At 44.1% G+C, this 13,495-nt stretch overlaps 1 protein-coding gene across 3 annotated transcripts in view; it reads left to right on the top strand.

Annotated features, from left to right (window-relative positions):
- The window catches only part of C2CD3 (C2 domain containing 3 centriole elongation regulator), a 97,684-nt gene that overhangs the window by 65,866 nt on the left and 18,323 nt on the right, over nt 1–13,495 (top strand). For all 3 annotated transcript variants that reach the window (XR_008889436.1, XM_056561115.1, XM_056561113.1), the window contains exons 24-28: nt 1,748–1,886; nt 2,558–2,622; nt 4,996–5,204; nt 11,531–11,649; nt 12,398–12,532. Coding sequence is in view for 2 of the 3 variants with exons in the window: in XM_056561115.1 (XP_056417090.1) it covers nt 1,748–1,886; nt 2,558–2,622; nt 4,996–5,204; nt 11,531–11,649; nt 12,398–12,532 (667 nt within the window). In the remaining variant the exon portion in view is untranslated. The remainder of the gene's footprint in view (nt 1–1,747; nt 1,887–2,557; nt 2,623–4,995; nt 5,205–11,530; nt 11,650–12,397; nt 12,533–13,495) is intronic.

Raw genomic sequence — 13,495 nt, forward strand, 5'->3', positions numbered from 1 at the left:
CACCCACCCGCACATCCCACGCAGCAATACTACAACTCCCAGCATGTCCTTACTGTAAGAACATGCTGGGAATTGTAGTTGTACGGCATGGGGGGAGTGTGTTTGATTGGCGGGCGGATGACAAGCTTGTCACCCGCCCACACCACATGACTACAACTCCCAGCATGTCCTTACTGTAATGGCGTGCTAGGAGTTGTAGTCATGCAGTGGGGGCAGGTGACAAGATTGTCACTCGCTGGCACATCTCCCCCCAGCCCTGCTGTATGACTACAACTCCCTGGGAGTTGTAGTCATGTGGTGCGGTGCGGGTGGGTTACAATAAATGTACTAACCTATTTTCCTGTGAACTACGACCATGACCAGTGTTTTTTTTTTTTTTTTTTTTGTTTAATGTTAATAAAATGGTTAATGAGGGCTTGTGAGGGAGTGTTTTTTAGAATAAAAGTTTTTTTTAAACATGTTTTTTTTTATTTACTTTACAGGCTTAGTAGTGGAGGCCGTCTTATAGACAGAATCCATTGCTAAGCCAGGGCTTAGCGTTAGCACCAAATACAGCTAGCGCTAACCCACAATTATTACCCCAGTACCCATTGCCACAAGGGTGCCGGGAAGAGCCAGAGCCAACAGGCCCAGAGCATCAAATATGGTGCTCCTGGGCCTAGGTGGTGAATGGCTGCCATTTTTTAGGCTGGGGAGGGCCAGTAACAATGTTTTTTTTTTTCAAATTTTTTTTTTTTATAAATAATTAAATAATAAAAGAAAAGCGCATAGGGTTCCCTGTATTTTTATTCTCAGCCAAATACCAACCAAATAGCAACAGCCTGACATTACCAGGGTGGGCGAGGACCTTTGTTTCTGGCCCTCCCCAGCCTAAATAACGCCAGCTTGTTACCACCTAGGTCCAGGAGCGCCATTTTTGACGCTCTGGGCCTGTTGGTACCGGCTCTTCCCGACACCCCTGTGGCGGTGGGTACCGGGGTAATAATGGGGGGTTAGAGCTAGCTGTTTTTGGGGCTAATGCTAAGCCCCGGCTTAGTAATGGACTCCGTCTATAACACGGCTTCCACTACTAAACTTGTAAAGTTAATTAAATACAAACATTTAAAAAACTTTTATTCCAAAAAAACACTCCCCCACAAGCCCTCGTTACAAAATGTTGTTAATATTAAACAAAAAAACGCTGGTCATCGTAGTCATGTATCTGAAATGAAAAGGAAAAAAAAATGGGTTAGTAAAATTAGGGGGAAAATAGTGGTAAAATAATGTAATAAATAGAGATGAGCGAACTTACAGTAAATTCGATTCGTCACGAACTTCTCGGCTCGGCAGTTGATGACTTTTCCTGCATAAATTAGTTCAGCTTTCCGGTGCTCCCGTGGGCTGGAAAAGGTGGATACAGTCCTAGGAGACTCTTTCCTAGGAATGTATCCACCTTTTCCAGCCCACCGAAGCACCTGAAGGCTGAACTAATTTACGCAGGAAAAGTCATCAACTGCCGAGCCGAGAAGTTTGTGACGAATCGAATTTACTGTAAGTTCGCTCATCTCTAGTTATAAACACACATACATTTTTTTTTTGCTTATGTGTAATTCCAAAGTGATTATATTGTTTTTTGCTTATGTGAGCCAAATTTATCAACCCCCTGTGATATTATGATAAATATGTCGCTCATAAGCAAAACCAAAAGCAAAAAAAATGCAATGATAAAAAACAATGATAAATGTCCCGTCCCCCCATGTCTTTACAGGCAGTCCTCTGACAGAGAGAGCCGTGTCCGCTCCCAGCTGCTGTGTGTCTTTCCCGGTCGCTGGTTCTTCATCCCCTGTAACTACCCCAATAGTGGACAACACCGACTCCCCAACCTGGAACTTTCAACACCAGGCAAGGTGAGGCCGCAGGGATTACTGGCACGGTATACATTCCCAGTCTTGTTGTAAGACTACTAGAAGCAGCTAAACATTGACTTTAAAGGGGTACTCTGCTGCTGGACTTCTTATCCCCTATCCAAAGGGGAAGAGATAAGATATCTGATCGCGGGGGGTCCTGCTGCTGGGCTGCGATCTCCCGCTGCACCCGGCAATCTAAACAAACGCTGGGTTCCTGCGGCAGTGATCGTGACGTCATGACCACGCCCCCTCATGCTGTCATGCCACGCCCCCTCCATTCGTCACTGTCACGCCCCCTCATGTCATGTCACGCCCCCTCCATTCATGTGTATGGGAGGGAGGGTGTCGGCCAACACGCCCCCTCCCATAGACATGAATGGAGGGGGTGTGGCATGACATCACGAGGATCGTCACGATCACAGGCTCCAGAACGCTGGAGCACCGGATACCCCTTACCAGAGTTACTATTGGAGCATAAAAACATAATTTATTTGTATATGATGGATGTTATATGATTTTTCACCGGTAATTCTGCACCAATTTAAAACATGTGAATTTATCCGATAAGATTAGTCCATAGGTGGCCATTTCCACATGTGTCATGGATTGTACAGATTCTACTGATGATTGTGTAGAGGAAATGGTTCTTATGATTTCATTTCTGTCTGCAGATTGAGCCAAGAGCTTCTTCTGGATCCACAGCAAACCTTAGTGTTCAAGGTGTGGCACAAAGCAGGTAAGAGCTAGTTATAGTATGTATTTACAGTATCTCACAAACATGAGCCCACTCTATCTATATATCTTCTATATAGCTCCTATCTATCTATATATCTTCTATATAGCTCCTATCTATCTATATATCTTCTATATAGCTCCTATCTATCTATATATCTTCTATATAGCTCCTATCTATCTATATATCTATATATCTTCTATATAGCTCCTATCTATCTATATATCTTCTATATAGCTCCTATCTATCTATCTCATATCTATCTATCTCATATCTATCTATCTCATATCTATCTATCTCTCTCATATCTATCTATATATCTTCTATATATCTCATATCTATCTATCCATCTATCTCATATCTATCTATCTATATATCTCATATCTATCTATCTATCTCATATCTATCTATCTATCTCATATCTATCTATCTATCATCTATCTATCTCATATCTATCTATCTATCTCATATCTATCTCTTATCTATCTATCTCATATCTATCTATCTATATATCTCATATCTATCTATCTATATATCTCATATCTATCTATCTATATATCTCATATCTATCTATCTCTTATATATCTATCTCTTATCTATCTATACACTGACCCTGTGCTACAATGTAAAGTAGTGCACGGCCTGTATAACAGTGTTTGATGTTGTGTCCCATCACAATAACCCAACACAGCCATTAATGTCTGAACCTTGGCAACAAAAGTGAAAGCACCCCTAAGGGGAAATGCCCAAAGGGGGAGATTAATCAAAACCTGTCCAAAAGTTGCTGAGTTGCCCATAGCAACCAATCAGATCGCTTCCTTTCTTTTTAACAAGGCCTCTGCAGAATGAAAGAAGCGATCTGATTGGTTGCTATGGGCAGCTGGGAAACTTTTCCTCTGCCCGGGTTTTGCTGAATCTCCCCCAAAGTGTCAATAATTTGTGTGGCCACCCTTATTTTCCAGCACTGCCTTAAAGGGATACTCCACTGCCCCAGCAATCGGAACATTTTGTTGAGTGTGGGCTTCATTTCTGGGTGCGGGCGTCGTGAGATCACGCCTCTTCCCATAGACTTGCATTGAAGGGGCGTGGTGTGACATCACGAGGGGGCGGGGCCGTGATTTCCCAACCTCTGCACCCAGTGTTTGGAACAAAGTTTTCCGAACGCTGGGCCAGTGGAGTACACTTTTAAAGGGGTACTTCACTGGAAAACATTTTTCTTTAAATCAACTGTTGTTAGAAAGTTAAACAGATTTGTAAATTACTTCTATATAAAAATCTTAATCCTTCCAGTACTTATCATCTGCTGTATGCTCCACGGTAAGTTCTTCTCTGTTTGAATTTTCTTTCTGTCTGACCACAGCGCTCTCTCCTGACACCTCTGTCCATGTCAGGAACTGTCCAGAGCAGGAAAGGTTTGTTATGGGGATTTTCTCAATGGGAACGCCGAAAGTTCTTCCTACAAATAGAACAAGAAGAACTTTATTTAATTAATGGGGTACTCTGGTTGAAAACTTTTTATTTTTTTAATTATTATTTTTTTTTTTTTTAAATCAACTGGTGCCAGAAAGTAAAACAGATTTGTAAATTACTTCTATTAAAAAATCTTTACCCTTCCAGTACTTATCAGCTGCTGTATACTAAAGAGGAAGTTCTTTTCTTTTTGAATTTGCTTTCTGTCTTTTTTTTCTTTTTAAATCAACTGGTGCCAGAAAGTTAAACAGATTTGTAAATTACTTCTATTAAAAAATCTTAATCCTTCCAGTACTTATTAGCTACTGAATACTACAGAGGAAATTATTTTCTTTTTGGAACACAGAGCTCTCTGATGACATCACGAGCACAGTGCTCTCTGCTGACATCTCTGTCCATTTTAGGAACTGTCCAGAGCAGCATATGTTTTCTATGGGAATTTTCTCCTACTCTGGACAGTTCTTAAAATGGACAGAGATGTCAGCAGAGAGCACTGTGCTCGTGATGTCAGCAGAGAGCTCTGTGTTCCAAAAAGAAAATAATTTCCTCTGTAGTATTCAGTAGCTAATAAGTACTGGAAGGATTAAGATTTTTTAATACAAGTAATTTACAAATCTGTTTAACTTTCTGGCACCAGTTGATTTAAAAAATAAAAAAATAAATAAATAAAAAAAGACAGAAAGGAAATTCAAAAAGAAAAGAACTTCCTCTTTAGTATACAGCAGCTGATAAGTACTGGAAGGGTAAAGATTTTTTAATAGACGTAATTTACAAATCTGTTTAACTTTCTGGCACCAGTTGATTTAAACATTTTTTTTCCAGTGGAGTGCCCCTTTAATGCTTACCCCTTATGCCCCAAGTTAAAGTATCTCTGTGGTTATAAATCCTGCCTGTGATTCCTTACAGATGCAGAACGTGTTCTGGGCTTCGCCTCTGTGGATCTTTCTCCTTTACTGTCCGGCTTTCAGTCAGTATGTGGCTGGTACAATATCGGCGACTTCACGGGTCAGTGCCAGGGGCAGATCAAAGTGTCCATCACCCCTCTGGAAAACATCTTACATCTTAAGGAGGAGAAACGGGCGAGAACGGCGGAGGCTGCACCGAAACAGAATGAGGTGTGTAATAGCTGACTGTGGGGTCTCCAGGATGGTCCATTGACCTCCTATCCTAGAGTCCCCCTTTAAGAGTTCACCCTTAGGATTTTGTCATTGACATAGGTTCATTCTTTCGGCAGAGTCTGGAATTTCCGTAGCGTCAATGGTGCCGCACAATTCAGGCTGCTGCATCGTAATTTCTAAGCAGAATTCTGCTTGGAAAATAGGTAGTGTAAATGGGCCATTAGGATTGGCTGTCAATGTCACATGGAGGGGGGGGGGGGGTTACTATTCGTTGCGCACCCTAAATGAAAGAGCTTCAGAGTTCCATCAAGTATCTTTGTGTAAATGTTTACCAAACACATTTTGTAGTGGCTGTACCTGGTATTGCAGCCTTACTGCTGCCGGTCCTCATTCTTGTGCCAAGATTTCCTAACTGTGAACCTCCAGCTGCTGCAAAACTACGACTCCCATCATACCCGGACAGCCAACGGCTGTCCGGGTATGCTGGGAGTCGTAGTTTTGCAACACACGCCTTGGAGACCTCTGTTCTAGTAAAATGGCTTGAACTGCAATACCGTGTATAGCCACTACCAAATGGTATGGCGCTGTGGCCGAAAGGAACATATAAATACACCAATTAGGCTGCATTCACATCTCGTTTTTGCAATACGGTTCCGGTATCCGGTTCCAGTGTAAAATCCGTATGGAACCGTATTGCAAACCGTATGTATAGACATGTCATTGAATACCGTATGCCAAACGTAGCATCCGGTGGTGTACGTTTTGCAAGACTTGCGGTTTTATCCGTTTTTTTCCCCTTACACAAAACCGTAGTCTACTACGGTTTTATGTCCCGGTGGAAAACCGGATACAATCCATATACGTTTATTTTTTTAAATGTGGTCAATGGGAACTATACAGAACCGTATGTGCGTACGCTTCCATCCGGTTTGCACAATAAGGTTTTGCAGTTTGCACATGCGCAGTGCACGCCGAAAGTTCTTCCCACAAATAGAACAATAAGAACTTTATTTAATTAAAGCGGTACTCCGGTTGAAAACTTTTTATTTTATTTAATTTTTTTAATCAACTGGTGCCAGAAAGTTAAACAGATTTGTTAATTAGGTTAAAAGGAGGATTTGGAGTGGCTCTTTGCTCTCACCGTAACCAATAGCAACCCGGGCTACCCAACAAATATCACCTATACCCAAGGTGAATGAAAATAGTGCTAATTTACAAGAAAGAATTGGGGCTCAGGGTAAATGATGTATGGACACAACTGGCTAAATATGTTAAATGATGATATTTATTAATTATAGTAATCAAAATTGTTTGTAAGACGTGGTAAGTACCGTGACTTACAGGGCCCTTGTAGCGCCACGGCACTCCCCACAAAAATATAGTATAGATAAAATTGCAAATACAATTAAAATAAATGAAAATAAAATATTATTTAAAACATGACAGTATTATTGAGACCAATCAAAAATTAAAAATTATGGCCAATCAAAAATTATGGATATCCAACAAAAGGTCCTCCTTAGAGTTTCGACCTCCTTAGATGTTAGTAACTAATAGCAACCAATGGGGCTAATTATATATAGTAATATAACCACAGTCTAATGAGTCTTTTGATGAATAGTTAAATAGGTCTGTATCCAGTTTGTTAAAGCATGTCAATGTAGCGCTGTTGCTGTATTTTTCGTCCTATAGGACGCACCGGCGTATAAGACGCACCCAATTTTTAGGGGCAAAATCTAAAAAAATTAAGATTTTGAACCCAATAGTGGTCTTCAACCTGCGGACCTCCAGATGTTGCAAAACTACAACTCCCAGCATGCCCGGACAGCCGTTGGCTGTCCGGGCATGCTGGGAGTTGTAGTTTTGCAACATCAGGAGGTCCGCAGATTGAAGACCACTGAATAGGAGGTAATACTCACGTGTCCCTGCCGCTCCGGACCCGTCACCGCTGCCCTGGATGTCGCTCCATCGCTGTCGCCGTGTCCCCGTCTCTCCGGAACGTCTCTGCTGCCGGCCGGGTATCCTCGCTCTCCGTCGCCGTCATCACGTCGTTACACACGCCGACGCACGTTCGCGACGACGTGATGACGAGGAAGGAGAGCGCCGGCCATACAGGGGATCCTTGAACGGAGAAGACACCGAATAGGCAGGTAAGGTCCCTCCCGGTGTCCTGTAAGCACTTACCCGGCTATTCAGTCGGGCTGTTCGGGACCGCCGCGGTGAAATCGCGGCGGTCCCGAACAGCCCGACTGAACAGCCGGGTTAGTGTCACTTTCCCTTCAGACGCGGCGGTCAGCTTTGATCGCCGCGTCTGAAGGGTTAATACAGGGCATCACCGCGATCGGTGATGTCCTGTATTAGCCGCGGGTCCCGGCCGTTGATGGCCGCAGGGACCGCCGCGAAAGGGGTGTATTCGCCGTATAAGACGCACCGACTTTTTCCCCCCCCAGTTTTGGGGAAGAAAAAGTGCGTCTTATACGGCGAAAAATGCGGTATATCCCTTGGTAACAGAGTTAATATATGACTTGGTAGCAGAGTTGTAATAATTGCCGGCAATTGTAACAGTTAGTAGAATGATACAGTTATGCTCACCGCCCCGGGATCGGTACTTGTCAGGATGCTGTTGCTCGTTGGGGATGCTGCGATCCCTCCTGCGGTCTCTCCTGCGGCTTTTAGGGATAGTTGGAGATACTGCGATCTCTCCTGCACTTTCTTCTTTGCGCTTTGCTGGAACAAACTCTGTTACCTCTCTCACTGCGGGAGAGGACACTGTTGGGGGGACTCTGCCGTCTCCTATGGTGAAGGTGCCGTGACTGGCGGTGGGCTCCGAGTGTTGTAGCTCCAGCGCTTCTATTCAGAGTAGCGGTCGCGTCCTCCTTACATAAGCCTTTGTGAGTCTCGCATTGATAGGTGTCTCACCCGGTCAGTTGCCAACCACGTACTCGCGCGCCATGTAGCCACGAGGACGCGACCGCTACTCTGAATAGAAGCGCTGGAGCTACAACACTCGGAGCCCACCGCCAGTCACGGCACCTTCACCATAGGAGACGGCAGAGTCCCCCCAACAGTGTCCTCTCCCGCAGTGAGAGAGGTAACAGAGTTTGTTCCAGCAAAGCGCAAAGAAGAAAGTGCAGGAGAGATCGCAGTATCTCCAACTATCCCTAAAAGCCGCAGGAGAGACCGCAGGAGGGATCGCAGCATCCCCAACGAGCAACAGCATCCTGACAAGTACCGATCCCGGGGCGGTGAGCATAACTGTATCATTCTACTAACTGTTACAATTGCCGGCAATTATTACAACTCTGCTACCAAGTGATATATTAACTCTGTTACCAATGGATATAACAGCGCTACATTGACATGCTTTAACAAACTGGATACAGACCTATTTAACTATTCATCAAAAGACTCATTAGACTGTGGTTATATTGCTATATATAATTAGCCCCATTGGTTGCTATTAGTTACTAACATCTAAGGAGGTCGAAACTCTAAGGAGGACCTTTTGTTGGATATCCATAATTTTTGATTGGCCATAATTTTTAATTTTTGATTGGTCTCAATAATACGATCATGTTTTAAATAATATTTTATATTCATGATTAATTTATTTTAATTGTATTTGCAATTTTATCTATACTATATTTTTGTGGGGAGTGCCGTGGCGCTACAAGGGCCCTGTAAGTCCCGATACTTACCACGTCTTACAAACAGTTTTGATTACTATAATTAATAAATATCATCATTTAACATATTTAGCCAGTTGTGTCCATACATCATTTACCCTGAGCCCCAATTCTTTCTTGTAAATTAGATTTGTTAATTACTTCTATAAAAAAAAAATCTTAATCCTTCCAGTACTTATTAGCTGCTGAATACTACGGAGGAAATTATTTTCTTTTTGGAACACAGAGCTCTCTGCTGACATCACGAGCACAGTGCTCTCTGCTGACATCTCTGTCCATTTTAAGAACTGTCCAGAGTAGGAGAAATTTCCCATAGCAAACATATGCTGCTATGGACAGAGATGTCAGCAGAGAGCACTGTGCTCGTGATGTCAGCAGAGAGCACTGTGCTCGTGATGTCAGCAGAGAGCTCTGTGTTCCAAAAAGAAAAGAATTTCCTCTGTAGTATTCAGCAGCTAATAACTACTGGAAGGATTAAGATTTTTAAAAATAAGTAATTTATAAATCTGTTTAACTTTTTGGCACTAGTTGATTTAAAAAAAAAAAAAAGTTTTCCACCGGAGTACCCCTTTAAGGACAAACCTAAAACCGTATCTGTTTTTTTTTCTTCAAAAAACGTATTCAGCTGTATGCAACTGGACATCCGTTTTCAAACCGTATATGGTTTAAATCCGTACAGCGGTATATACGATTGTACACGGTTCGGTCCGGTTTTGATACATAAGTTTTTTTTTTTACAAAAAACCTGATACGGGAGATGTGATTGTAGCCTAACACAGATAACATCTAATTTCACCCCTATTTACTCCCAGGGCATAAATGGGTGGACCATGTAACGTCTGCGTAAACAGCAGCAAACTACAAATACCGATACCAAAAAGGAAGCTGTATGCAAAACAGTAACAATCTTTATTGTTCAAAAACACATCTATAAAATGAAAGGAACGGCAACTGAACAAAATGGGACGTCTCCTGGACAAGGAGTATAGGGCAGTATTACAAATCCCATAACAAGAGTACTAGAACACGCCCCTGTTCCTCTCCCTATCTCCCCAGTCCCCGATTTACAGTTGGCGTCTTTTCTAGCTGGAGTTGTTTTCTTTTCTTCACTATCTGGCTTAGACCGCCATTAAAGGGGTACTCCGACCCTAAGACATCTTATCCCCTATCCCCTCCCATAGACTTGCATAGCAGGGGCGGGACGTCACGATACTCCGGCCCCGAATGCAATATTGCGGGGGTCCCCAGCGGTGGGACTCCCGCGGTCAGACATCTTATCCCCAATCCTTTGGATAGGGGATAAGATTTCTTAGGGCCGTAGTACCCCTTTAGCATTTCTCCCATACAAAACTTCTCCACAGAACCAGCCAAACAAACATTTCAGGCTCCTTTCTGCGGTACAATACCCGCCTATTTACAAACTCCCCATGTTTATTGTCACACACAGTAATAGTACCCTCTTTGTGTCCCTGTAAGGTTGTTAGGCCCCCTCTGTGCCCCCAAATATAGCTGTAGCCCCCCATACTGTCCCCATATATAGTTGTAGGCCGCCACACTGTCCCCATATATAGTTGTAGGCCCCCACACTGTCCCCATATATAGTTGTAGCCCCCCATACTGCCCCCATATATAGTTGTAGGCCCCCATACTGCCCCCATAAATAGTTGTAGGCCCCCATACTGTCCCCGTATATAGTTATAGGCCCCCATACTGTCCCCGTATATAGTTGTAGGCCCCCATACTGTCCCCATATATAGTTGTAGGCCACCATACTGTCCCCATATATAGTTGTAGGCCCCCTATACTGTCCCCATATATAGTTGTAGGCCACCATACTGTCCCCATATATAGTTGTAGGCCCCCTATACTGTCCCCATATATAGTTGTAGGCCACCATACTGTCCCTATATATAGTTGTAGGCCTCCATACTGCCCCCATATATAGTTGTAGGCCACCATACTGCCCCCATATATAGTTGTAGGCCTCCATACTGCCCCCATATATAGTTGTAGGCCCCTATACTGTCCCCATATATAGTTGTAGGCCACCATACTGCCCCCATATATAGTTGTAGGCCACCATACTGCCCCCATATATAGTTGTAGGCCCCCATACTGTCCCCATATATAGTTGTAGGCCACCATACTGCCCCCATATATAGTTGTAGGCCCCCATACTGTCCCCATATATAGTTGTAGGCCCCCATACTGTCCCCATATATAGTTGTAGGCCACCATACTGCCCCCATATATAGTTGTAGGCCTCCATACTGTCCCGCTTTGTTGCTCCACTATTCCTCTGGTCTGGGGACCAATTGTTATGGCTCATAGCAGTAGGTCCCCGGTCTGCAGGGGCAGTGGAGCAACAAAACTGATGGTAGTTTCTGCCGACAGTAGCCCAGTGCCCGCGCTTCCCCTTTGCTTTCCTCCGCTCCTCGGTGCAGGGACGTCAGCCGATCATTACATTCAACATGGTCCAGACCAGTGGCTGTGGCTGCCAGGACTGATTTTTTTTTTTTTTCCCCTGGAGAACTGCTATACCCCTGGAAGTACTTGTACCCCAGGTTGAGAACCACTGCTGTAGATTGAGTGGGTGACCCCCGGTGCTCTTACATAATGTTGTGGTTTTTTTTCCAGGTCATGCCACATCCGTCTTCTCTGTATCACACCAGTCCTGCTCTGTTCGGTCCGTTCACCCCTTACCCTCTTCCCCATACAGCGGACCTCCCTGACAGGAATCCTGAAGCCACTAATAGGTAATGTAATAGTTAATGTTACATATAGTGTCACATGTAGAGTCTCAATGACCTCTGTGCATCTGATGCCAAACACCGGCAGTGGTTGTGTTATCAATGGAATATTTTAGTTGCATAGTATCGGCATTTTAACTTGAAACCAGACTCACCATACAATGTACAGACAGTCCAGATCTGTGATACCTGTCAATGGCCGGAAGAACTGACCAATCAGAATGGTGACCGACCAATCAGAACTGGTGTCTGGTAGCGCCCCCTACAGTACAGGGAGGTATTACATGTTCTCTGCTACTCTTTACCTGTATTACTGAAGTGTATGCACTGACTGGTGTCTGGTAGCGCCCCCTACAGTACAAGGAGATATTACATGTTCTGTACTATTTACCTGTATTACTGAAGTGTATGCACTGACTGGTGTCTGGTAGCGCCCCCTACAGTACAGGGAGGTATTACATGTTCTGTACTCTTTACCTGTATTACTGAAGTGTATGCACTGACTGGTATCTGGTAGCGCCCCCTACAGTACAGGGAGGTATTACATGTTCTGTACTCTTTACCTGTCCCAGGGTTACCTGCTCCTTTGGGCACCAGGTGAGGGCGGCTCCAATTAATGTTGTAAATTGAGGGACCAATGTACCTTGCAAAAATATCAGGCAGCACCCCCTTACAATTCCACTCAAGTATATTCTGCCTGAACCAATTAATTCTTTATTTATTTTTAATAGTTGTTTTTTTTTTTTATATGCAGGAAGGACATGTTCACATCTACAGGACATGATGATCATCAGGAGACATTTCAGCAAGCGGAGCAGAACACTTGGAGCGCAGAACATGTGAACCCTCTGTCCCAGTCATCGCGCACATCTCTACTGCCTGCACTCAGGTGAGGAGAGCTGGAGGAGCCTTCATCTGTTTGCTGTCAGTGAATGGAAGGCCTTTGAAGCGTTGCTGTCATTTACTTTTTTGACATGCCAAGTCTAGCTTGGTCGGGGTCTCGGTGCCAAGATCCCCTCTGGTCATTAGATATAGACAAGTGAAGCCCTGCATCATGGTTTGCTCCCTGGTTCAGCCCCCAGTCCCCCTCATTGCAAGAATTGGGCTCAATAGACTTATAACGGAGTCCGTCTACTGCAATGCGATTGAGCACTTAGTAGGAGCACGGCTGCACGGTTCAACAAGTCAAAAGTTCATTTAAATGACAGTAGTGTTTTAAAGGGGTAAATTGGCACTTAAAAATCTAAAAAAAGCTGTTGCAAAATTACAACTCCAAGCTTGCCCAGAGAGCCAAAGCTGTCTGGGCATGCTGGAAGTTGTAGTTTTGCAACAGCTGGAAACACTCAAGTTGAGAAACTTTATCAGTAATATGCCCTAAATTATCAGCGCCAGCTTGGAAGAAGCTGCCCACACACAAATGCATGCTCTGCTCAGACAAGTGTTCATGTGTCTGCAACAGCTGAAGACATGCTGGTTGGAAAACACTGAAGAGAGTTAGGGCCCCATTGTGGAGATCGTGGGGGCTTCCAGAAGCCGGATACCACATCATCAGACACTTATTCTCTATCCTGTGGATAGAGAGTACATTTTTACGCATTGGAGTACCCCTTTTAATGGGTTACTCTGGCCCCAAGACATCTTATCCCCTATCCAAAGGATAGGGGATAAGATGTCTGATCGCGGGGATCCCACCGCTGGGGACCTCCGCACTCTAGCATGCAGCACCCACCTGTAAGCACTGCAGGAAGCGCTGGAGGCTCTGTGTTATGCCTCCCGACCACGGGGACGGAGTATCGTAACGTCACGACTCCGCCCCGTGTGATGTTACGCTGCGGCCCCTCAATGCAAGTCT

The sequence above is a fragment of the Hyla sarda genome, chromosome 2 (assembly GCF_029499605.1).
Source record: "Hyla sarda isolate aHylSar1 chromosome 2, aHylSar1.hap1, whole genome shotgun sequence".
Lineage (NCBI taxonomy): Eukaryota > Metazoa > Chordata > Amphibia > Anura > Hylidae > Hyla > Hyla sarda.